General features: G+C 43.5%; 1 protein-coding gene across 1 annotated transcript in view; it reads right to left on the bottom strand.

Annotated features, from left to right (window-relative positions):
• Positions 1-26,090, bottom strand: part of SIPA1L3 (signal induced proliferation associated 1 like 3) — a 485,058-nt gene that overhangs the window by 60,503 nt on the left and 398,465 nt on the right. Inside the window, 2 exon segments of the mRNA XM_033954455.1 lie at positions 6,212-6,355; positions 10,246-10,467. Of these exon segments, the coding sequence (XP_033810346.1) occupies positions 6,212-6,355; positions 10,246-10,467 (366 nt within the window).

The raw sequence follows: 26,090 nt of genomic DNA, 5'->3' as shown, positions 1-26,090 counted from the left end.
TATGATGGGCCACTCCAATAAGATCTAACACTTTTCTAATGTTGTCACCAGGATGCCTCCCTGAAATAAAGCCACATTGATCACCATGAACTAGGGAAGGCAAAAAACGTTGCAAACGGACTGCCAAAATACGGGTAAACAGCTTATAATCAACTCCTAACAACGACCCACAAAGGAGGGGATCTCTACCAGGTTTAAGAAGAAGAGAGAACGCCGCCTGCCGGAACGAGTATGGCAAACTCTCCCTTTCCAAAAAAGAATTAAACAATCGCGTAAGAGGGGCAACAATATAGGTCTCCATTTTCTTATAAAATAAAGGTGAGAAACCAACTACACCCGGAGCCTTTGAAGCGGCTAAATGACGAATAGCTGCCACCACCTCAGCGGGTTGAATAGCGGAAGAAAGCCAAGCCGCATCAACCTCCACCAAACGAGGCAAAGTTACACCAGAAAGAAAAGTATCAATCTCCCCCTCTGTTACGTCAGACTCCGGAGTGTACAAAAGCTGATAGAAAGACAAAAACGCCTGATGAATAGCCGCATCATCTAAGCAAAGCTGTCCAGACGCATCACGAACCCGCGTGATAGAATGCTGCGCCTGCGATTGCCTAAGCTGTGTAGCAAGCAAGCGGCCCGCCCTACCACCCCATTCAAAAAAACGTTGTTTCCGCCTCTGTAGGGCCCAAGCCATACTCTCCAAATCAAGCTCCTGCAAATCCCGTCGGCCCGCCACCAGGGCCACACCACCAGCCGCCGACGGGGCTCTTTTATGAGCAGTCTTCAGCCGCTGGAGACGGGTTATTAACTCCAACCTACGAGCAACCCGACATTGATTACGATACGACCCTCTCGAGATACAACAACCCCGAAGAGTGGCCTTAAAACTTTCCCATAGCACAGCTACCTTAATACCAGGCTTATCATTAAAAACAAAAAACTCTTTAACATCAGTCTCTAACAAAAATAAAGTAGTGGGATCTTTCAACAAAAAATCATTCAAACGCCACAGACGACGACCACCCCTATCCAAGCCAACCTGCAACTCCAAGGTTAGGGAAGCATGATCAGACCACACACGTGGTTCAATACGGGAGTCTGAGACTCGCGAAAGAACAACACGAGGCAGCATCCACATATCAATCCAAGTATACGAATCATGCTTTGACGAATAGAAAGTATAATCCCGATCCCCTGGGTGAAAATAGCGCCACACATCTATCAAATCCTGCCGCCGAAGAAAGCGCAAAAGAGCCCGTCTATCACCCCTTGCATAGCAGATGGAAGAATTAGAATTATCCTCCTGAGGATAGCAGGTAAGATTAAAGTCTCCTCCCATGAGGAGAGTGCCTTTAGCATGATCCAACAGCACACGTTCTAACAAAGTAAAGAAAGCCCCCTGACCAACATTAGGTGCATAGATATTCAATAAGCTATATAAGTGGCCATCCAACTCAGCTTTGACCAGTATGTAGCGTCCCTCAACATCCCGCACAACCTCTCTCAATATTACCTGGACATGCTTATGAATTAAAATACCCACCCCCTGTGATTTTTTCCAGATCTTATTAGAGGAAAGAAAAACATGAGGATAACTTTTATGGGTAAGTAATTTCTCATAATGGAACTGAAAATGAGTCTCCTGAATAAATCCAACAGCAATATTCAGGCGATTCAATTCCTTAAACAACAGGCGTCGTTTTTGTGGTGTATTCAAACCATGAACATTGTAAGACAACAAAGTAAGCTTATCCATTCATACAGTAAATAGAAAAGCACAGGAACGCCAGTCCCATACCATATTCCAAAACACCCAACTCATCTATCACACTCAATCGCACCTCTAAAGAAAGCAATACACAAACACACTCCCAAACATCCACTTGCGAAAGCACTCGGTCATAATCCAACCCACCACCCCAACACCCCCCCCCAACCCCCCATCAACACCCCATATGGTCCAGTTACCAAAGCACCTGGAAACCACGGTACAGGAAGTGTAGAAAAACAGCTCCAATAAGGACCCCCATTACAAAACTCAAAAACAACCCCTGCGGGAAAAATCACACTGCCAAAATAAACAGACACATCACCAGAATTCAAGTACAAGTCCCACATAAGCAAAAGTTCAATGAGATGAGGTTGAAGCTACTTCCAAAGGACAACGAGCAGTAGCCGACCTAGCCACTCTCTGCCAGCCCAGCCCTCGCACAGATTTGGTAGCAGGAGACCTTTGTGGAAGTGGAGCCATCTCCGAAGCCGACATCATCCCCGCCTCCACCAAGCGAGACTGAACATCAACCACTGTTATTGCAGAATAGCCAAGCCTATAGGGTAGAGCCAGTGATACCGAACACTGTGCTCTTGTAATATTCGGGTACATTCTCGATATGTGCGACGGCGGGCCAAAGTCGCTGGAGCCACATCAGGATATACATCTATGTCAGTGTCCTCCCATTTAACAGCTCCTCTAGAACACCGCACTGCCCGCAGCACATGTTCCTTATCCACATAACGATGAAAACAAGCCACAACATCACGGGGACGGTTGGCATCACGAGGTCCAGGAATACGATGAGCCCGATCAAGCAAAGGTTTCCCCACCTCTACAGGTAAGCCAGCAGTCTCGAGTGCTTGAATGCAAATAAAATCAATCACTTCCATGCAGCAAGAATCGGAAACAGTGTCAGGCACACCCCGAAAGCGAAGATTACTATGTCTGGAACGATTTTCCAAATCTTCCAGCTTTAGAGTGTTTACATCAGCTCGCTCCTCCAGCGTAGCGATCCTGCCCCGCAGCTGGGTCAACTCAGCACTATGAGCCTCCACTGCAACTTCTGCTTCCCCCACACGGGTCCCAATCTCCCCTACCTCATGCTTCAGGTCAGCAACGACGCTGTGAATATCAGCCCGAACCGCTGAGAGTTCCGTCTTCAATTCCTGGAACCAGCCGCGCATCTCCTGCTGAAAAGTCGGCATCGCTGTGTCAGGAGGAGAGCCCACAGCAGCCGCTGCCGAATCGGGCGCCATCTTGGAAACAGCTTTAGCCGGCCCGTTCGAAAGTGGCGACGAAAAAGCTTTTATATCCGTTTGTTTTTTCCGCGTCGCCATCAAAACTCAGCACGCTGATGCCACCAACAAGCAGAGGGAAGAGGAAAGTGCAGGCACTCAAATTCACGCAGAGGTAGCAAAAAATAGCACCAGGGTCTGCGGAGCTATTATTCTAGGCTGCCATTAGCCACGATGACGTCACTTCCTCCCCTTTCAGATACATTTTGATCACTAAATTTAAAATAAAATCATTTTTCCTACCTTGTCTGGTGATTTCATGAGTCTCTGGTTGCACTTTCTTCTTCTGACTGTGCATCCAATCTTTCTTCCCTTCTTTTAGCCTGTATGCTTTCTCTCCTCCTGACCTCATCCCCCCCCCAACGTTTTCTTCCTCTCTCCCTGCCCTCTCTTTCTTTCTCTCTTCATGCCCCCTTTCTTTTTTTCTGCTTCTCTTCTTTCCTTCTGTCTCCCTGCCTGCCCTCTTTCTCCCTCCCTGCCCTCCCCCAAGCCACTGCCATCGGATAACAGGCCGCCGGCCAAGTTCTCCCTGCTTCGGGCCCACCAGCATTCCTCCCCCGATGTCAATTCTGCCGTCGGAGAAGAAGTTCCGTTGGCCAGAACTTCCTCTCCGACGGCAGAATTGACGTTGAGGAGAGGAAGGCTGATCGGCCCAAGATCTACCTATTGGGAGAAATGCTGCTGGGTCCTGTCTTTGAGGAAACAGAAAGTAGGCAGGACCTGGCAGCAAGAAGAGCAAATCGCAAGCTTAACTGACCTGTTTCCCGCTTTAGCCCGCGAACGGGGCTCTAACATGTGCGTGCCGGCTTCCCTTCTCTTCCCCCCCCCCCCCCGACATAACTTCCGGTTTCAGAGGGAAGAGAAGGGAAGCCGGTACAAGCACATGTTAGCCCCCGGAGCATAAGTTCTTCAAGCCGTTTTTTTTTTAAATGTTGAGCAGCGGCGGCAGCAGCAGAATTCAGGAGCGGGCTAGTCAGGAGGGGAAAAAAAGAGAAGGGAAGGGAACCCGCTCTGCGATCGACTGGGGTCGCCTGAGCGAGCGACCTGTCGATCGCGATCGACGTATTGGGCACCCCTGATTTAGATGAAGTGGCTGGCAGGAATGTAGGCTTATTGCAAATTTATTCAGGATGGTATCCTAAATTTTATTGAAACTGGTAAAGTTTTGACGGAGTAATGCAGAAAACAAGTGTATTTAAATAAAAAGGGTTAAAAGATACTTTAAGAGCACACATAACCCTTCTAAATCTCAGTTTTACACAAGATGTATTAAAAATCTATTGCTGTACAAATGGAAAGAATGTGTCCTGGAAGGACTTAAGGGGGGGGGGAGAGGAGAGCACAAGAGCAACTTCCAATTTTGTAACCTCTCTGTCCTTAGACATCCCTAGAAAACAATGTTCATATAGCTAAGAGTCTGCTATTATCAGCAAAAACACACCACCCTCTAAGACTAAAGGATCAGTTCTATATTCCCCAGCCAGATGTATGAAATGGTCCAGCCATGTGTTCCAAACAAGGGAGTACATTAAGACTAATAGAGAGATAATGTTTAGTCCGTTTATCTTTGGAAGCACTTACACATTGGTTTTTACAGGCTTTTGATCGAGGATGGTGTTTACTTTAGTAGGAGAATTGGCACCCTGTATCCCTAAGCAGCATATGGACAAGGCTACTGCAAACAAAGAAAGGCAGCAAATGCTTCAGTACAGCTAGGAAACCTCAACAGCTTGTCAAGATTACTGCTCAGATTCAGGATAGAATTTGCAGTCTTAAAAAGTTCGGCAAATCTGACCTTCAGACAAATGTTCAGTCAAAGAAAGTACACGTCGCCCTCTGTATTCGCAGTTTTGATTATTCACGGTTTTTAGCTTGTTGGCTCCTCCCCCAAAATTACATCAGCTTGCAAGAGCAATCGCTGATTCCCAGCACTTTGTTCACCGTGTTTTGCCTCTCCTTCAGAAACAGGCCAGGTCTCCCACCATGTTATTCATGGTTTCACCATATTCACAATGGTTTTTAATAGAAAACAGCAGACCACATATAAAAAAGTTATTCGCGGTTTTTCAGTATTTGCGGTTCTGTTAATCCCCTATCACAGCGAGTACAGAGGGAGAAGTGTAAAACCAATAGGAGAAGCCAGAACTCCAAAGGTCTGGTCTTCTTTGCTCCAGACCGTGTTTCGGCTACAGAGCCTGCATCAGGAGTCCTCAACTTGCTCCTCAACAAAAAGACAAAATAAATGAGCTTATGTAGCAATCTAATTCAGCAAATGTTTGCTACATAAGCTCATTTATTTTTGTCTCTTTGTTGAGTGAACAACTTGAGGACTACCGATACAGGCTCTGAAGCCGAAACACGATCTGTGTCGGGTCTGTTTTCTTGTTCTACTTCCCATTTTTGTCATTAAAGTTTTTAGTTTTAAGGTCTGGTCTTCTCTGCTCTTTTGTTTTTCCTTCTGGTCAAGGAAAGCGTCTCAACAATCTGTGTGGCCTCAGCCCAAGTCTCATTCTCTCTTTGGGCTTTGGTTGTAAAGTCGGCTCAGATTTCTTTTTCTCTGGCTCCACCTTGGCAGGGTGTACCCACTCCCTCTGGCTTGCTCTGGAATGGACAATAAAGACTATTTCTTTCATTTATGCAAGAAATCCCTACATAGCTCTCTCTAATCTATAGGTGTGGCTGATAGCTCAGGAGTTGTACCACAGCCAAACTCTACAGTGTACATGGCATCTCTTGCACTTTTCAATGAGGAACTATAAAATGCAAAGCACAGCAAATCATATTTAAAAATACAGAATTAGGGTTCTAATTGAGAAAGTACAGAGGTTCTTCCATAGGGGATCAGCATAACTGCTGTAGTTAGGGAGATGGAAGGATCACTGACTTCTCATTTGGACACAAGACACGCATTTAGTGATAAAATGTCAACATGCCTTTGCTAAATAATTTCTGTTCAGACTTGAAATATATGGGTTGCATTTGAACAGGGTAGATCATTATCTTATTCCCTTTCTCACAGTACTAGACAAATCTTTACCAATGGGTTCAGCCACCGAGGCTAGAATCGCCCCTCGTCTTTCAATCATGTTACGTTTTGACCTGCCAGAAGGCATCTTTTCCTTAAGTGATTCTCTAAAAGGTTTACCTATCAGGAGAAGCCTTGAACCTGTTGTAAGCAGCTGGTCCTGAGCCTGGAGAGGAGAAACTGCTGGAGGGCTGACGATATGGTTGAATTCTCTCGACTCCTCCAGATGTTGCTGTATATGGTGTTTCTGGAAAGCTTACTGGCCTGTAACAAAGCACATAGGAAATTTACCTAGAGGTGATTTATATCGCCACCACTTAGGCTGGCCGAGTGGCACAGAAGTTTAAGTGCTTTGCTCTTCCATGTGGTGGGCTCCTGGTTTAGGACATCATCTTCCTGGGGCAGCTGGGGTTTAGGATGCTGTGATGGTAGAATTCATAGCTCCAGGAGTGGGGAAGTTGTGGCTGTAGCATGGAACAATGCCTAGGTAGTATACCAGAAGCTTAGGGGGGTTCCAGGTTCTGAAGGGAGCAGGCTATAAGTTCGCCACTTATAACACCAGAAGACAGCCTGGTTCTGCGTAATCAGGAAAACAGGGGAGCAGGAGAGGGCTACTGGGTCACAGAGGCCATCAGCAAAGCAGTCAGGAATCCAAGACATATAAATTTACTGGTGATAAGCACACTGGTGCATCACTCTCTGTACATCTATACTTTTTATGGGAGGAAGTGAGAACGTGCGGAGGAAGGACTTCATTACGTCAACATTTGTAGGACTATGCGCACATTATTAGAAAGTGTACTATATATAATGCAACAAAAGCTTAACACTAACAATATTGTTTTTAAGGTGCTACACAACCCAAAAAGTTCTCAGCTGTATACTCTAATCCTCTGAACTGGTGGCTCCCCAACCTGTCTTTGCAGACCACCCCAGCTAATCAGATTTTCAGGATATCTTAAGAACATAAGAATCGCCTTACTGGGTCAGACCAATGGTCCATCAAGCCCAGTAGCCCGTTCTCACGGTGGCCAATCCAGGTCACTAGTACCTGGCCAAAACCCAAGGTGTAACAATATTCCATGCTACCAATACAGGGCAAGCAGTGGCTTCCCCCTTGTCTTTCTCAACAACAGACTATGGACTTTTCCTCCAGGAACTTGTCTAAACCTTTCTTAAAACCAGCTACGCTATCCGCTCTTACCACATCCTCTGGCAATGCGTTCCAGAGCTGAACTATTCTCTGAGTGAAAAAAAAAATTTTCTCCTATTGGTTTTAGAAGTATTTCCCTGTAACTTCATTGAGTGTCCCTTAGTCTTTGTAATTTTTGACGGAGTGAAAAATTGATCCACTTGTACCTGTTCTACTCCACTCAGGATTTTGTCGACTTCAATCATATCTCCCCTCTGCCATCTCGTTTCCAAGCTGAAGAGCCCTAACCGTTTTAGTCTTTCCTCATACGAGAGGAATTCCATCCCCTTTACCATCTTGGTTGCTCTTCTTTGAACCTTTTCTAGTGCCACTATATCTTTCTTGAGATAAGGAGGTCAGAATTGAACACAATACTCCAAATGAGGTTGCACCATGGAGCAATACAGGAACATTATGAGAATCTTAATTTTGCTAACCACCCCTTTTCAATAATTCCCAGCATCCTATTTGCTTTTTTGGCCACTGCCGCACATTGGGCGGAAGGTTTCATCATATTGTCTACAATGACACCCAGGTCCTTGGGCGCTAACCCCCAAGGTGGACCCTAGCATCCGGTAACTGTGCTTCAGATTATTCTTCCCAATGTGCATCACTTTGCATTTGTCCACATTATATTTCATCTGCTACTTGGACACCCAGTTTTCCAATTTCCTAAGGTCCGCCTGCAATTTTTCAGAATCCGCATACGTTTTAACAACTTTGTCATCTGTAAATTTAATCACCTCACTCGTTGTTCCAATTTCCAGATCATTTATAAATAAGTTAAATAGCACCGGTCCCAATATAGACCCCTGCGGCACTCCATTGTTTACTCTCTTCCATTGAGAAAAATGACCATTTAACTCTACCCTCTGTTTTCTATCCGATAACCAATTCCTAATCCACAACTGAACTTTGTCATCCATCCCATGACTCTTTAATTTTCTCAGGAGGCTCTCATGAGGAACTTTATAAAAAGCTTTCTGAAAATCTAGATACACTATATCAACTGGCTCACCTTTATCCACATGGTTATTCACACCTTCAAAGAAGTCAAGATAATTTATGAGGCAATATCTCCCTCGGCTGAATCCATGCCGACTCCGTCTCATTAAATCATGTTTGTCTACGTGTTCCACAATTTTATTTTTTATAATAGTTTCTACCATTTTGCCCAGCACCGAAGTGAGGCTTACCAGTCTGTAATTTCCCGGATCTCCCCTGGAGCCCTTTTTAAAACTTGGCCACCCTCCAATCTTCAGGTACTACAGACGATTTTAGCAACAGGTTAGCAATTTCATGTTTGAGTTCTTTTAGTATCCTGGGATGTATATCATCCGGTCCTGGCGATTTATCACTTTTTAACTTGTTGATTTGGCTCAGCACATCTTCCAGATTCACCAAGATTTCTTTGAGTTCCCCCGCATCTTCTCCCTTGAAAACCATTTCCGGTTCAGGTAGATCTCTTGCATCTTCTTCCGTAAAGACTGAAGCAAAGAATTAAGCACATAAGCATTGCCTCTGCCGGGTCAGACCAGGGGTCCATCGCGCCCAGCAGTCCGCTCCCGCGGCAGCCCCCCAGCTCCGTGACCTGTAATTGGTCCTTACCTAAATTATTCATCCCCTATTCATTTAGTACCTGTACCTATACCCTTATCCTTCCTGAGCACCCCTTTCGCTCCTTGGTCATCCAAAGGTCCCACAGATTCCCTCACAGGTTTCTGCTTCTGATGTACCTAAAAAAATTGCTATGAGTTTTTGCCTCTTTTGCAAGTTTCTCTTCATATTCTTTCTTAGCTGTCTTTATCAATGTTTTGCATCTAACTTGCCAATGCTTGTGTTTCTTCTTATTTTCTTCATTCAGATCCTTTTTCCGGTGTCAGGTCAAAGACGCGCGCAGACAACTGAGCGCAACGCGGAGGCACGCGCCGAAGAAAATGACTGTTTTAAAGGGCTCCAACAGGGGGTGTGGGGGGGAACCCCCCCACTTTACTTTATATAGATCGCGCCGCATTGTGGGGGCGTTGTGGGGGGTTGTAACCCCCCACATTTTACTGAAAACTTCACTTTTTCCCTAAAAAACAGGGAAACAGTTAATTTACAGTATAATGAGGGCGGTTACAACCCCCCAAACCCCCCAAAACGCCGCCGCGATCTGTATTAAGTAAAGTGGGGGGGGTTCCCCCCCAAAAAACCCCGTCGGAGCCCCTAAAAACACTCTTTTTCTTCGACGCGCGCTTCCGTCTTGCGCTCAGTTGTCGGCGTGTGCCTTTCTCTTCGGCGGTTTTGTCTATGAACCCTTTTTCCATTCTTTAAAGGATACATTTGCATATATGAAAGCAATTTATGAAAATTTCTCATGCATAAATTTATGAATACATGCCTAATGTTCTCTAGGACAGAGGTGCACCTGCCCCAAGAAAAGCTACCTGGTCTGTTGCAGCTGGCCTGTATGAAAAGTAAGAACAAAAGGAATGTGTCTTCAGCTGATTGGTACCTAGCTTGGAGTTACAGAATTAACTTCTCTCTCTAATGAAAGCACAATTCAACTAGCAATTAACTCTTACACAAAATGGTGTCAGTTCCTATCTAGACAACCATTTAAAACAGGTCTGTTTCAAGGCACTTTGCCCTGAAACTTGATTTTCCTGCTAAACTAGTATGATGGAGGCAGCACTTCTGGCACCATGCTCAGTAGACTGCTACTGAATCTTCACTGGGAAAACATCTGGAAAAACAGGGCCCTAAGTGATGTGCTCTTGTGAAAGGCGTACGGACCGAGGTGGATCACTGAAACATGTGATCTCTTCCGTTGTGGCTGCTCCTTAGCTGAATAGACCTAAATGTTTACACAGCTGTGGAAGTGTACTTTTTTTTTTTTCTGGTGCCAGTGGCACCTCCCCAGTTTGTAAAGGTGCCCTGCCAGCTCTGATAAATCAGGAAACTTCATGTCTGCTCTTACCTTTTGCTATGTAGTGACTGAGACTCCCGGTAGGGCACAATAGTCATCTGCTTTGGGGGCCGGGTCAGAGACTGGGCATGAGTGGCTGCTGTCAATTTCTGTGTAGCTGGCATGCTCCACTGCCAAGCGGTATTGTTTCGATAAGGCAACCTGTACCCTGCTGGCAGGCTTTCAAGTTCCTTGTGCTCTGTGGACTGCGATTCGAATACCTCCAGCCATCCACTGATGACAAAAACAAGAGAGAAAGCAGTTGTCATTAACAAGCTAAGCATCGCACACTGGCCTGCTTCAAGTTGGACTCTTTGCACTGCAGCCTCACACAACTCTTTGTTGACCCAGTAAAAAGTATCCAAGAAGAGGTAGGTGACCCGAGACCAACAGGTCCCTTCTTCACAACCAACATAATCTATACTTAAATTTAGCTTTCTATGCTGCTCGGATTTTTTTTAAAGGAAAACGAACCACACCTCCCCCTCCCCCAACGCCTACCATACACACCTGCAGTCTCAACAGGTATAAAACATCAAAAGTTTTCCTTACAGAGCCAGGGAACATAACACTGAGAGGTGTTGGCACATCAACAAGGGTCTGTCTGTAGTGGGGGAGGGAATGGCTGGAGCCCGTATTTGCTATCTGCTCTTATTCTCCTGACCTATGACTAGGGTAAAAGGGAACCAAGGAACAACTTCCCCCAAGCAAATCAAACCCAAAACAATGGAACTGTAGATACTCATTTCAAAGCTACAGTACAAAAACAAAACCCCCTGAAAAAAGCAAGCGTATTAGAGAGAGAGAAGCATGCTGTGCTGCAAATGATCTCCCAATAAAATCCCGGTTCGCTTAATTCGCTTGTTTTCCACTCATAATAATTAGTTTCTTGGGAGCTATTTCGCATTACAGTAGGCACTGGCTATGACAGGGAGAGACAATGACCTACTTTCTCAAAAAGGAAAGCAAAAGAAGAAAAGCTTAATTGCAGCCAGAGCTTTAAACCATTCCACAAGGGCGGCTAGTTTTCCTTCATTGCTACTTTTAATATAGAGCTGCTCGTTCCATGCTTAAAACTCATTTGTGGGTTTGAGGATAGAAAACAATATATAATGGAATATGGAGGAGGACCAGGCCAGGTTTTTCACTCTGGAAATCATGTATGGTAGTGATCTGGATCATCCCCCTTTTTTTGGTCTATCCATTTCTTCCTTTCAGTCTTTGTTACACGCCGTCTGAGGGCTAGATTCTCAAAACTTTGCGGTAAAAACCGATGGGCCGTTGTCACAGCCATTATTGTAGTAATTTCAAAAAGATGTGTCATTCTAAAAAAAAAAAACCCAATCATGCAAATGAGGTTGATGGAGAGTAGCGAAGGTTTGCTAAATTTACATGAGATGAGTCGCTGGCGACGGTGATTGGCACATGTGCAGAATACACCACGAGAGAGGTGTAAATGTGCGCATGTGCCAGAAAAAGCAACGCCTTAAGTGGAGTGTCAATCACAGGTACGCCAGAGCTACTGGATGAAGGAGAGGGGAAGGGAGATTCAATGTGTCGGCTGTCAACAAGCACGCATAAGACATGTCTTTTCTCTCTCCAATACTGCTATAATTCATGTAAATCTTGTAATTTGTTTTTAATGTCAAATTTTATCATGAATCACAGCCAGAAACACATGACATGGCTATAATACACACACTCAAGAAGCAAGCTTTTGTCCACCCACACCCCCACTTAAAAAAAAAAAAAAGGCTATAATTTGTGTGACTCATGTAATTTATTTTTTTTCATGAGCCACAGTCAAAACACACGCCAGAGATGCACTTTTTATAGTACCGGTACCCCTGGACCAGTCACTGATTTTTGGTCGCCAAAAGCAGACACCGCGTTTAGAGATTCACTCGACAATGATGAAGAATCTACCGGAGTGCTCGTTTAAATACCGATGAGCCCATTTGCATGGCAGAATTGGAGACTGCTAGGAAGCTCGGAAAAGACCACAGTAAGCCGTTTTGATAATCCGCCGCTAAAATACATGCATGATAAACTGGCGATCGCTTTAAAAGCAACCTTAAGTTTTGAGAATCTGGCCCTAAGTGACATACCCTTTTCAGCCCTAGGACTTAAACATGTACTGCCTCTGAACGAAAGCATAACAACCAGGGATCACAAAAGTAAGAGCAGCAAATTTCCTAACCACGTGATCAATCCAAGCCTACAACAAAATAGAAAAGAAAAAAATCCACCGCAGATAAATCGCCAAAACAGAACACAGCAGGGTTGATGGAAAACATCAACAAACCCTTAAAGATCCTTATATGCCTTAAAGGTTTGACTCAACTCCCACACGAATCACATTCTGGCTTTAGAGCTTGCCTCAGGAGTCTAAACAAATAAGAATACAATAAATGATACCAAATAAAATGTTTTATCCTGTTATGTTCTTATCTGTTTTATTTGTCTTTTGTTTTTGTGATTTATATATTATTTGGTATAATCAATTGTATTTGTTTAGACTCCTAAGGCAGGCTGTACTTCTGAAACACGGATTCATATGGAGTCGAGTCAAGTCTTGCTTTGTTATAATAAATGGCATTTGAAGGATCACCGCTGGTTTGTTAGTGTTCCACCAACCCTGCTGTGTTCCATTTTTTTTTTTTATCATCAATCTAAGCTCAGACAGACCTGAAATATGGAGGATTCAATGTCTGAGCCACAAATTAACTCTAAAATCAGCGTTTCTTATAATAGAAGGGTTTTTGTTATTTCCAGCAACTTCATTCTATACATGCTCCATAAAAATGTAGAATGAGTAATGGAAAAAAATTAATGTAATGTGTGTTGGCAGAAACCATAAGAATATCTCAGCAGTTCTTTAACAATTAAAGGACATCATTGATATGATAGTTGTGTGGTGTGGTATGCTTACTTTACTCGTATTAGAATTACCAATTTTTTTAAACATCCTCAATTAGATCTTGAGTTCATCTTGTAGGATTACACAGACTGTAATACGAACAATGTCATATGTGGTGCAGTGCCTGAGTAAAAATTTCTATATTGAGAATAGTATTCATAAAATCCGAACAAAAGAATAATTGGAATATTTCACGATATTTCTCCTATTGATAATGTGTGTACTGTCTCCACTTTGTATCACTTCATGTATGTTATTACATAATCATATCTATATACTATCATGATTTGTACAGTTAAATGGTAAATCTGTTAATTTATATCATAATAATAAAATCTATTAAAAAAAATAATAATTGGAATATTGTTCATCAAGTTACAAAACATGAAAGCGCAGAAATTTACGCTGAGCTGGAAAAAAATCGGAATTGTGCAAGTAAGCTTCTGTGAGATCCGGAGAGGCAAGGAGCTCTCCCAGTGCCACTGCTGCTATGATAGACCTTACTGTCTCCATACGAAAGTGCAGGATCCTGAGAGCCTCATTCAGGTACATAAGATCCAGAATAGGCCTCCAATCATTGAAGTCTTTCTTTGGTACGATAAAGTATATGGAGTATCTGCCTGAGCCCGAGTGGAAGGCACTGGATCTATGGCTTAAATATCCAGCAATCTTTGAACAGTGGCTTGCATCCTAACTGCTCTGACCGGGCACCCTGCAGGACAGTCCACGAATCAATCTGTCAGAGGCCGGCCAAATTCCTGCTTGCAGCCTGATCAAATAATGTCCAGAATCCATTGGTCAGACATAATGCATTCCCAGGCCTGCAGGAACGCCAAAAGCTTGTCCCATATCTGAAGAGGGGCATCCTTCAGCTTGGCGTCATTGCGCCTTTCTGGAAGAGGCCGCAGAACAGGAGGTGGAAGGCTGGGAATGCCTGTAGTTGGAGAACTGTTCCCTGGAGCCTTTGAGACGTGGCACTGGAATGTGGGTGGGAACGCCTGAAGCCACGAAAATTAGAGTGCCTGGAACCTCTAGAGGGCTGGGGCCTCCTATCAGGCAGAGTCTTAGGACGATGGTCCACCACCGAATTCATGAGATCGTCCAGGCCCTTGCCAAACAACTGCTGCCTTTTAAAGGGAAGCCTAGCTAGAGTAGCCCTGGAGGTGGAATCACCAGCCCATTGTCGCATCCTACGAGCAGAAATCAAATACACTGAGACTTTACCCAGGACCTGCATAAGGTCATATAAGACATCAGCAATATAATTCCCTCCAGCAACAAGCAGCTAAGAGAGGCAAACACATGCAACAAAGGACACCACCAAAGCAGTCTTTATGCCTAAAGCTGCTGCTTCAAAGAGTCTCCTGAGGACAACATCCACACGGCAGTCCTGCACATCCTTGAGCACCACACCACCCTTACTAGGAAGGTAGATGCGCTTAATCACTTGCACAACCAAGAAGTCCACCTTAGGCTGGCCAAGAAGCTGCTGGCACTCTGCGCCATTGGACAGAGATGAGACATGGTGGGGTAGTTTTGTAATAAGAGACTACAATTATATTTGTATGAAAACCATGTTTTGCACAGTAAAAGCCAATAAAAATATTTAAAATAAATATACGAGACCGGTACCTACATCTGACACACACCCACAATCCGCCCCCTAACTGCCTATTTTTGATGTAGGTGCCTTGGACTAGGCACCTTCCTCAAAGTGGTAGGTGCCTACAATCTATGTAAGTAAAATTTATGAGGTATTAATTGTCAATTATTGGCATTGATTAAGTCTATTAAGAGCTAGATATACTAAACAGGGTCAGTAATACCGAGTGGGTCCACTGTGATCCAATTTTTGGCCGATTCCAAAAGAGCGACTGATGCACAAACAAGTTTGCATGCAAATGATTTGTGCGGAGGTTCACCATAATCCCTGTCTCTCTCTTCTGATGGATCACTGTGAGAGCGATTCTCACACATGTGCAGAGCCAGCAAGGAAAGCTCAAAAATCCCCAAAGCAGCCTCCTGCCACTCAACTGTTTGGGGCAGGAAACAGTTTCTTTTTTTTTTTTATGAACACAGATGTTGTGCATGTTATCCACACACAATATCTGTCCCCCATTTAAAAAAAAAAAAAAAAAAGTTGGGCTGGCCACCCCACCTCCAAACTACAGCCACCGACACTCCCCTGATGATGACAGCCACCCCCCATGAGAGACAGAAGGGATGCCCATTCCTTCCTGCCAATGAAGGACCCCCACAAAACATCCCCTACCCTCCCAAAAAAAGGTAGGAGGAATGCCTACTCACTCCTGCCACAGGATGCTCCCCCAAACCTCTCCCTTCCCCATACCTTTGTCAGAAGTTGAGAGCAGGAGGAATGTTCTGTCCCTCTGGCTCCAAGGCCCGCCGATCCAAAATGGTGGAGCCTTCCCTTCCCCGGTCAAGCTAATCAGGGCCTTAGGTTCCTCCCTCTGTATCCTGGGAGGAGCCTAAGGGCCCCTCCCCGTACATCACATGATGCACTGGGGAGAGGAAGGTTTGTTATTTTAGAGCGGCGGGCATCGGAGCCAGAGGGACCGAGCGTCCATTCTTCTCTCAACTTCTGACAAAGGTATGGGGGGTTCTGGGAGGTTTGGGGGGGAGCATCCAGTGGCAGGCGGGAATGGGCATCCCTCCTACCTTTTTTGAGGGGCGCGCCAGGCATAGAGGGCAATCTGGTGATGGGAGGGAGTGGGCATCTTTCCTGCCAATTTTGGCTGGCAAGGTTTTTTTAGTTTTTTTTTTGCGATGGTAAGAGGGAGTGTCCTATATCTCTGTCGGGGGGGGGGGAGTGTGTTTCGGGGAGCCTGCGGTTGTCATGGGGGGTGCTCAGTTTGTGTTTTTAAAAATTTTTTAATGGGGCAGATATTGTGTGTGTGTGTGTAATACACACACAGCATCTGTGCTCATTAAAACAAAAAGAAAAAAAAAAGATATGGCATGTTATAAATATATTAATTTGTATCGGTAGGACAAGTAAGCAACTTTTCAGATCGCTAAAAGTGATCACTTTTTTTATGAATCAGGAAGCGATATTAGTGCATCAATTGCTCAGCTAGTTTGCATGGCGTTTTATTACAGAGCTTATTTGCATGGCTGAGTCAGATTGGGCAAAAAACCACGTGGTGAGTCGTTTTGTGCATTGGGTCAGCAGATTTGATCGTTGCTGAACCAGTCAAAAAACAGTTTAGCGATGATTGATAGATGATTGCCAACTTTAGTGCATCTAGCTCTAAGTTAGCCACCTACACTGGCTAGGTGCAATTTATAGAATCAGGGCCTTTGTGCCTGTGAATTCTGTGCGCAAAGAATATTTGTTGTTTGTGTAGCGACCTCCTTAATGATGGTCGAATGATGGTGGGAGCTGGAGTTTACTCAATTCACTTTAAAGTTGGCAAGATCCATATCCATGCTAGAAAGAGGACGACAACGCTGTAATCTTGAACCTCAAAAGTGACAATAAGAAATCAATTGGTTTCAAATTTAGGCTGTTCTAGGTAGGTCCCGCGGTTGCCAGTAAGCCCGCACTTCAGCGTCGTGCATCACGACGTCGTAACACGGAGGGTATGATCTTAAACTGCTTGGCCTGCTCTGCAGTGGGGCATCGTCAGAGTTGTCTTGTCAGCTGGGCTGGGCAGTTTCACATCCTGGTAAGCCGTAAAAAAAGTATTCAAGTGTTTGATTTCTAGTGTGACGTAGAGGTCACATTGTTTGTTAAATTTGGGCTTCTAGAATGCCGTGGCCCATGTTTCACTGAGGTGTGGTTATTAGCGTTATGTTTTCTTTATGGTGTTCCCTCCTGAAGAAGCCAACCGTGAAACCCGGGTTGGGGGGTTGGAGAGAGCATGGCAGCAGCAGTTTTGTTGCAATTTAAGCATGTACCCGGAGCAGTTATAGAGCAGCAGCATCGCCACTCTGCATGTCAGATAAGTAGACCTTGTAACAGCTGCTACTGCATTTTTTGTTCCTGTTTAAGACAGCAGGTGGAGGGGTTCATACACAAAAGCGCGCGCCGACAACCCAGCGCAGACAATTGAGCGCAAGGTGGAAGCGCTCCGAAGAAAATCAGTATTTTAAGGGGCTCCGACGGGGAGGGGGGGTGTTGGTGGGGAACCCCCCCCACTTTACTTAACAGAGATCGCGCCAGCGTTGTGCGGGGTTTGGGGGGTTGTAACTCCCCTCATTTACCGGAAACTTAACTTTTTCCCTCTTTTTTAGGGAAAAAGTGAAGTTTTCAGTATAATGTGGGGGGTTACATCCCCCCAAACTCCCCACAATGCTGGTGCGATCTCTGTTAAGTGAAGTGTGGGGGGGGTCCCCCTCTCACCCCCCGTCGGAGCCCTTTAAAATACTGTTTTTCTTCAGCGTGCTTCCGCCTTGCGCTCAGTTGTCTGCGCTGGGTTGTCGGCGCGCCTTTGTCTTTGCGCGCTTTGGACCTGTCATCGGTGGCAGAGACAGTGAACTAGCTATGATGGTCTCTATATGAACTGGCTCCATGATTTTTCACTAGAGTTCGGTTATGGGTCTGAGCGTTCACTTAGAAGCCTGTTTTCAGAGGATGATTTGATATATTTATTGGCGTTTTAAAAAATTAAGGTGACTAGAGTTGGAGATATATAATTATCACCTTATCAGTTGAATGAAGTTTCCCTGAATATGAAAATATGAACATAAGACTTGCCATACTGGGACAGACCGAAGGTCCATCAAGTCCAGTATCCCGTTCCCAACAGTGGCCAACCCAGGTCCCATGTACCTGGCTAGATCCCAAGTAGCAAAACAGATTCTATGCCGCTTATCCTAGGAATAAGCAATGTATTTAACCAAGCCATCTCAATAATGGCCTATGGACTTCTCTTTTACGAAATGTATGGTTTTTATGGCAGTTCTAGTTTTAAGCAATTGAAAGGTATCAATGTAGCATATAATGGTTGTTTGGATCCCCCCATTGGATTTGAGCTCATGTACATAAATTCATCTTTTCATTAAATGATTTGTGTAGCATATAGAAAAAATAAAGTTATTATTATTATTTATGTTCTCAGAAATGGAATTTAAGATAAAACATAAAATACTTTTTATAAACATCTGTTTTGATAACATTTAGCCTGCATCTTGTACTCTTGTCTGCAGTTTTTCTTTCTTTGTTCTGATAACATTTATGTAACATAGAATGTTTTTGTAATTTATGTTGAAAATTCTTATAAAAGCTGTTTAGCCACAAAACCATTTACAATAATACCTGCTGTTACTGTAAATGTTTTGTGCTAATACAAATATTTAAAGTTAAAAATATTGTGTTAAAACTTATGGCAAGGATGACTTTCTTATCAGGATCACCCAAATTTCTAATCTTGTTTTATATTCGAGTCAACCTTTTTTCCTCCTTTTTTTGCGAAGACCTGCAACCTGACATAAACACTCTCGAGAAATGGGCCGCAACATGGCAAATGAGTTTTAACGTGGATAAGTGTAAGGTGATGTATGTCGGTAACAAAAATCTTATACACGAATACAGGATGTCCGGTGCAGTACTTGGAGAGACCCCCCCAGGAAAGAGCCTTGGGAGTACTGGTCGACAAGTCAATGAAGCCGTCCGCGCAATGCACGGTGGCGGTGAAAAGGGCAAACAGAATGCTAGGAATGATTAAGAAGGGGATCACGAACAGATCAGAGAAGGTTATCATGCCGCTGAACCGGGCCATGGTACGCCCTCACCTGGAATACTGTGTCCAGCACTGGTCGCCGTACTTGAAGAAGGACACGGTACTACTCGAAAGGGTCCAGAGAAGAGCGACTAAAATGGTTAAGGGACTGGAGGAGTTGCCGTATAGTGAGAGATTAGAGAAACTGGACCTCTTCTCCCTTGAAAAGAGGAGACTGAGAGGGGACATGATCGAAACATTCAAGGTACTGAAGGGGATAAACTTAGTAGATAAGGACAGGTTGTTCACCCTCTCCAAGGTAGAGAGAATGAGAGGGCACGCTCTAAAGTTAAAAGGGGATAGATTCCACACAAATGTAAGGAAGTTCTTTTTCACCCAGAGAGTGATAGAAAACTGAAACGCTCTTCTGGACTCAGTCATAGGGGAAAACACCCTCCAGGGATTCAAGACAAAGTTAGACAAGTTCCTGCTGAATCAGAATGTACGCAGGTAAGGCTAGACTCAGTTAGGGCACTGGTCTTTGACCTGGAGGCCGCCGCGTGAGCGGACTGCTGGGCACGATGGACCACTGGTCTGACCCAGCAGCAATTCTTATGTTCACTTTTAGACAAATCTCTGGGATAAAACTTTGAAGGGACAATTTTCACTATAGGATAACGTGCTTAAGATATCTGGTTATGTTATAAGTCTGCAATTAGATGCACCTAAATTTGGCTGGCTTTCCTCTCCATGATCTATCCATGCCCCCGGTACCACCCTACCTTTCAGCGGCTGTGTGTCTTAGTGTCCCTCAGGAAAATCTACCACTGTGTACTATAAACAATGGGCATTTAGTTGCATTACCCTTGCTTTAAACACCCATACTAAATTCTCTGAAGCATTTGAACGCCATCTGCCTCTCAGCAACACAGTCAGTCCAGGATTTTTAATCTTCTAAATCACCCTTGTCATGGTATAAGTTAATGCTGAACTGCATCTGTTCAATGGAGCTTCCAGATGGTCATTCCCTCAAAAGGGATTTCAAGCAATGCCTCAAAAAAAAAAAAAAAAATTCCCTTTGAAAACAGTTTTGTAGCCCACAGGTACAAGATACTCGTAGGGAGATATTGGCCCCTCCATGTCCCCTTGGTCTTCTATCCTGTTGTCCTCAAAAGAGCTCAGAACAGGTTACAGGTTAAACATACATAATTTCAGTACAAGTTTACGATATAAGTTTTCATCCTAACCCAACACATACTAGGGGTCTAATATTACTATACATAATACTTCTTCACCTAACGGGTGATTGATCGATGGAATAAACTTCCACGCCAGATGGTCGAGGCCAGTAGTGTACCTGACTTCAAAAGGCGATGGGACAAACAGGTAGGAGTGCTACAAAGTTATGCATGAAAGAGGGCACCAAGGAGGGAGGGTTCTTAAGTGGGCGGACTTGTTGGGCCGCCGGCCCTCTTCTGCCGTCATACTCTATGTTTCTATGTTTATATATAATTTCCTATATAATGTATCCAGAAATAATTTCCTATGGTTTTATCTATTCTATCTTTATAATCTAATTTTTTTTTTTTTCTTAAGTACTTTAGCTAGATTGTGAGCCTTCGGGACAGTTAAGGAACTTCCAAGTACTTTTCTTCATTTATTTTATTTTATTGCATCTTTTTTGTATCTTTACTGTAAACCGCTCTGAACCTCATGGTATAGCGGTATATAAGAAATAAATTTATATATATATATATATATATATAAATAAAATACAGTATATAATATACAGTATAATACAGTGTATTATACAGTTTTATATATATAATACATAATATATAATTTGCCATAGTTATCCTTACAATGCAAGGTTTCCAGTACAAGTTTCCAATACAAGTTTTTATCCTAACCCAACACACTAGGGGTCCAATATTAATATGATGAATGCGGCGTCTTCGGGCCGGCTCCCTGAGTGCTGCAGTGCACAAAGCCGTGGGAAGCGGCTCCTACCCGCGGCCTGCGCCTGACTCGGAAGCCTTCTCTCTGACATCGCAACGTCAGAGAGAAGGCTTCCAGATGAGGCGCAGGACGCGGGCAAGGAGCCACTTCCCACAGCTTTGTGCAAGGTAGCATTCAGGGAGCTGGCTCGAAGACCCTGCGTTGATCGCACCGTGGACCGGCCTGAAGCTAACACCAGGGAGCAGGCAGACAGCAAGGCACATGGAGGGAGAGAGACAACAACGGTAGAGGAAATGCTTTTTTTAAATTTAATTTTATTTTTTTTAGTGATTTTACATCTGCTGTCTGTTCAGGAAGAAATGCATTTGTTTATTTTTCTCTGGGGGTTGTACTGCTTGCAGAATCTTGCATCTTAGGGTTTGTTTGTGAATATTAGTACTTTTAGTTTTTGGTCCTGCATTTGCATGGGGTTATCTGTTTTTTTGGTAAGAATGAATGTTGAAAAGCATACAGTGTGCTTTGTGTATTTTAATTTTGTGGTTAACCGTTATGTGTTGTTAATACGATTATATTGTGTGTATATATGAAAAATGAATGGAAAAAATGGTGTTACAATTAGTACTATTATAGGGACAAGGTCTGGCGCGGAGATTGGGTGGAGATGGGCACGACTTAGCTCAGTGTTCTTCAACTGCTGGTCCGCAGACCAGTGCCGGTCCACAAAATAATTATTTTATTTCTGCCGGTCCATAGGTATAAAAAGGTTGAAGAACACTGTGTTACATCATCATACTTGACCAGATCTATCATAGCAGAAAAATCCCTTTCTGCATGATGGTTCAGACTTCATTTGTGTGCTCCCTCTCCCATCAATTTTCAGATTCTTTTTCTGTTTCTTTCTCAACTTATTCTAATTTATATTCCACTCGGTCTGAAAAATACTGGTCATGGAAGAAAACAAATAAAATTGCAAACATTAAAAAACAGTCATAATTAAAAAAAGCTAGAACAAAATACACACAAAAATAAAATAAAACCAAAGTTTCCACTCAGCTTCCTCTAAGGAAATTCACAGCATCCTCGTGTGAAATAAAAATGCCTTCAACTGCTTATGAAACAAATACATTCATTTCCATTCCTTATACAGCAGGAAGAACATTCTACAAAACAGACCCTGCCACCAAAGCATGCCATCATCTTATGCAAAAAAATGTGAATGGATAAAACCTCAAAAATTGAATAATCAAAGTGAAAACAGGTTTAAATACCCAGCTGTGATAAACTAATAAGAGGAAAAGACCTCAGATTCCTGCACCACAAAGACTATAAATTCACAAGTGGCTATCATCGATCAAAAACCTCTTGTGACTGATCAAAAAATATAATTAAATTCAGTAAGTTATATACACCATGTGATTATTTAGATGATCAGCTTGAAAACAAATGCACTTATCTATAATCATGATAAGAGCTGCACTTATCTTAAATGATAAAGAGCCCGATGGGACCCGATTCACCCGGATTTAAGCTTCGTTAGGGGATTTTTTGAAAACGCATTCAGATGTACTGCTTATGAATTTAATTATATTTTTTGATCAGTCTCAAGAGGTTTTTGACCGATGATAGAAATCCTGTCCCTGCCATTAGCCACTTGTGAATTTATAGTCTATGTGGTGCAGGAATCTGAGGTCTTTTCCTCTTATTAGTTTATCACAGCTGTGTATTTAAACCTGTTTTCACTTTGATTATAGAACTTAACCTTGCCAGCTGAACAGCGGGTACAAAGACTAAAATTGGCCTGTACTGATCTCTGTCTCTGAGTGCTAGGCTGAAGAATCAAAGTTTAACAAGGTAAGCAGGACCTCTCTCATACAAAGAGCGAAAAAGCAAAAACATACAAAATGTATATGCTGGCACACAGGTAACCAATGGAAACATGTTAACATAGGTAATGGTCCTGCAAAATATAATTAGCTTTAACATGCATTAAATCAGAACTTTTTAATGCATGCAAATTGATTTTACATGACATCATGTGAACTAAACCTTAAGGCACATAAAAAAAAAAATCAACTGTATGCTAATGAATACATATTGCTAGTAGTCACCTCTTTTTGGCATGCACCATTTTAATTTGAACAAATAAGGAACAAAATTGTCCTCTAAGCAGAAGCCGCATTACTGTTTAATTATGTCCCCATGCACCTCTCTGTTTCCTTCCCCTGCACCCTACAAACTGCCTTGGGGGTTGGGGAGCAGCAGCTGTCTAGCAGACAAATCTCTTTGTTAACACCAATTTATTTACTTCAAGTATAAACCGTAGGGTTTTTTTTTTTCTTTTGCTGTCTTTTTATAGGTCTTAATGTATCAATCAGCTACTCTTGCTTTCACAGACAGTAAAGATAGCTGCTTCTCCCGCTGTATCCAATGCAAGAGAATTAATTCTTGCCCAACGGTGTAAATGTTACTCCTGGCGGAAATCTGCGGAAAAATTTTGAAAATTCAGTGCACAATATTTTAAAATTCTGCAAAGTTTATTTGTAGTATTTTGCGTAAAACTCCCTCCTCATAAGGTCTGAAATCCCTTCCTGCCTTTTCCTTTCTCAGGCTTTGGCCTCTTCAGTTCCTTCCCCCCCCCTCACTTCAGCTGCACTTCTGTCTCCCTCTAAATCCCAATATGACCCATAATTCTGTCTGCCCCTAAAGTCTTCTCCCATATGCAACACCCCAATCGCTCTTTCGGTCTTCTCATCTTCCCAGTTGTCACTATCTTTATTCCCCTCAACCATAGCAAGCCTTCAGCTTGCTGCTCCCATCCCTATTACTCTGCCCCAGACAAAAGGGGTAAATGTACCAATTCCCCCAACCTGCACATGATTCACTCCTTTTTTTTTACCACTACTATCACTACTACTTACTTCTATAGTGCTGGCTAGACAGTGCTGTACATCAAACACAGAAAAGATGGTCTCTGCTCAAAAGATCTTACAATCTAGTCAAGACAAACTGGACAAGAAGGTGCATCAAGAGCTCAGGTGGGGGAATTACAGAAGGAATGATAAGACAGATATTTTATCTGCCCCCAACCTCCCAATGCCATATCCACCTCTTTATTTTGCCCCCACTTCCTCCACTGCACATGATTTACCTTTTTACTCTGCCCCCAATATCCCACTGCACACTCACAGAAATAGGTAAAAGTTGAATCCTATGGATTCCAGCTGCAGCAGCTTTTAAAGTTGAAAGCATAAGATTCAGGGGTTCCAGAGAATCCTGCTTCCTTTTCTTTTCCGTGCTCAGTTCACCTTTGTTGCAATCTTAATTATTCTTAAGGTTAGGACCCAGTTTGTACCACATCTCTTTTGCCATCTCTGCCCTACCTGTACCCCAGAGAAAAGGAGTTGCTATGGCTAAACCAATCATGGAAAAGAAAAGGAAGTCGGATCTAGAGAGTTGCACGGGGACAGAAATCCCACCCATCCCCGCAAGGATCCTCTCCGTCCCCACCCATCCCCGCCAGGATCCTCTCAGTCCCCACCCGTCCCCGTCAGGATCCTCTCCATTCCCACCCATCCCCACAAGGAATTACCTCCATCCCCGCCCGTCCCCATAAAAAGCAATTCCACAGTTTCTTTTGTGTTTGCGCTGCTGTTTTCCTTGTGGAATCTCTTTGGTGGAACCCTTTTTGTTTTCTGTTCAGGTAATTAACTTATAAACCCCCTCTTTTACTAAGGCTGACATGTCCATTATATTATATGGATGAACTCTGCTTCCAAAGTCTTCCATCCCCGTGAGAGTCCCGTGGGCCAGAGGGGGGTCTCCGTGGGAGTCCTGTGGGTTAGGGGGGATTCTCGCGGGATTCCCGCGATCCCCGTTCCCATGCAGACCTCTAGTCGGATCCCCTGGATTCCATGCTTTTAACCTTAAAATGTGCTGCAGTTGCAATCCAGCGGATCCAGTTCAGCTCTAGCGGCTTTTAGAATGGGAAGTATTGGATCCAGCTTTTACCTAAACCCCACATTCACAGTTTTTCTCAGCCTAGCAACAATAGCTCTATTCCTCTCTTCCCTTCCAGGGTAAAGTAAGAAAAGGAGAATGTGAACTGCTGCCAACTTAGACCCGACTGTTTATGTGAATTGTGATCCCAGCATGTGTAAATCTCTGTGGCAGATGGGGAATTTCGCACAAATTCTGCCCTGTGTAGTTGTGCAGAATTCCACCAGGAATGAAATGTGTTGTATAATGTTGAGGTATAATCCAGATACCTGCACCTTATCTATAAATTATGCTCAACATTCATTCATCAATGACAGTATATCAAACTTGTTCCCCTTTTAGAAACTAAGTCATAAAAAATGTCAGCTAGATCCTCAAATGCACCATTCCACGTTCAAACAGTTTTCATCACGTTAAGCTTGATGTGTATTATCTTTACCAGATCCACTATTATGAATAATTATTTTTAAATTCATTTATAGTCAATAACTTAAGTATTTTATAAATATATAAATATATTAACTTAGCTTTTAAATCGTGGTCTCTCTTAGAGAGTTGCGCGGGAACAGAAATCCCACCCGTCTCCACCAAAATCCCACCCGTCCACGTGAGGAATTCCTCTGTTCCCACCCGTCCCCGCGAGGAATCCCCTCCGTCCCCGCCCGTCCCCGCGAGGAATCCCCTCCATTCCCGCCCGTCCCTATAAACTTCAGAAATAGTTATTTCATTTAATTATGCTACTGAATTAAAGGCTTTGGTAGAGACCCATTTACAAATAAGCAAAGAGACTTTATTAATTTGGAAATATTAATTGGGAAGAATACATACTTTGTAAACAGGTTTCTACCAGAGCCTCTAATGTAAATATAAAATATAAATACTCAGCTGATGAGAACCCCCAAGCTGTCAGCTGAGGACTTCCTTTGCAGTTGGCTGGGGTTCCCTTTTGCCAAGCTTGGCAGGCAGCAGTAGTGTCCCTGAGTCACAGATGCTGGCACCTCAGTGGCTCATGGATGTTGCCAGCGACTGCTGTGCTTGGTGAAGGGGAGTTCTGGCCGTCTCTAGAGGAGGTCCTCTGTTGACGGTGCTTGGGGATTCCCACCAGTCACAGCAAGGGTCAGCAAGTACTTCAACACTGTAGAAATAAAACCAGAAATGCATTTCCTTTTCTTTTGAATACAATACAAAGACATCTGCTCTATACATTTCCCAAAGCTAACATATTTTAGTCAATAAATTCCGTTTTTTACCTTTGTTGTCTGAAGACTTATTTTTCCATAAAGTTGGTCCCAGTTTCT

This window comes from Geotrypetes seraphini, chromosome 8 (genome assembly GCF_902459505.1).
Source record: "Geotrypetes seraphini chromosome 8, aGeoSer1.1, whole genome shotgun sequence".
Lineage (NCBI taxonomy): Eukaryota > Metazoa > Chordata > Amphibia > Gymnophiona > Dermophiidae > Geotrypetes > Geotrypetes seraphini.
This window is presented reverse-complemented; position numbering and strand designations above follow the sequence as displayed.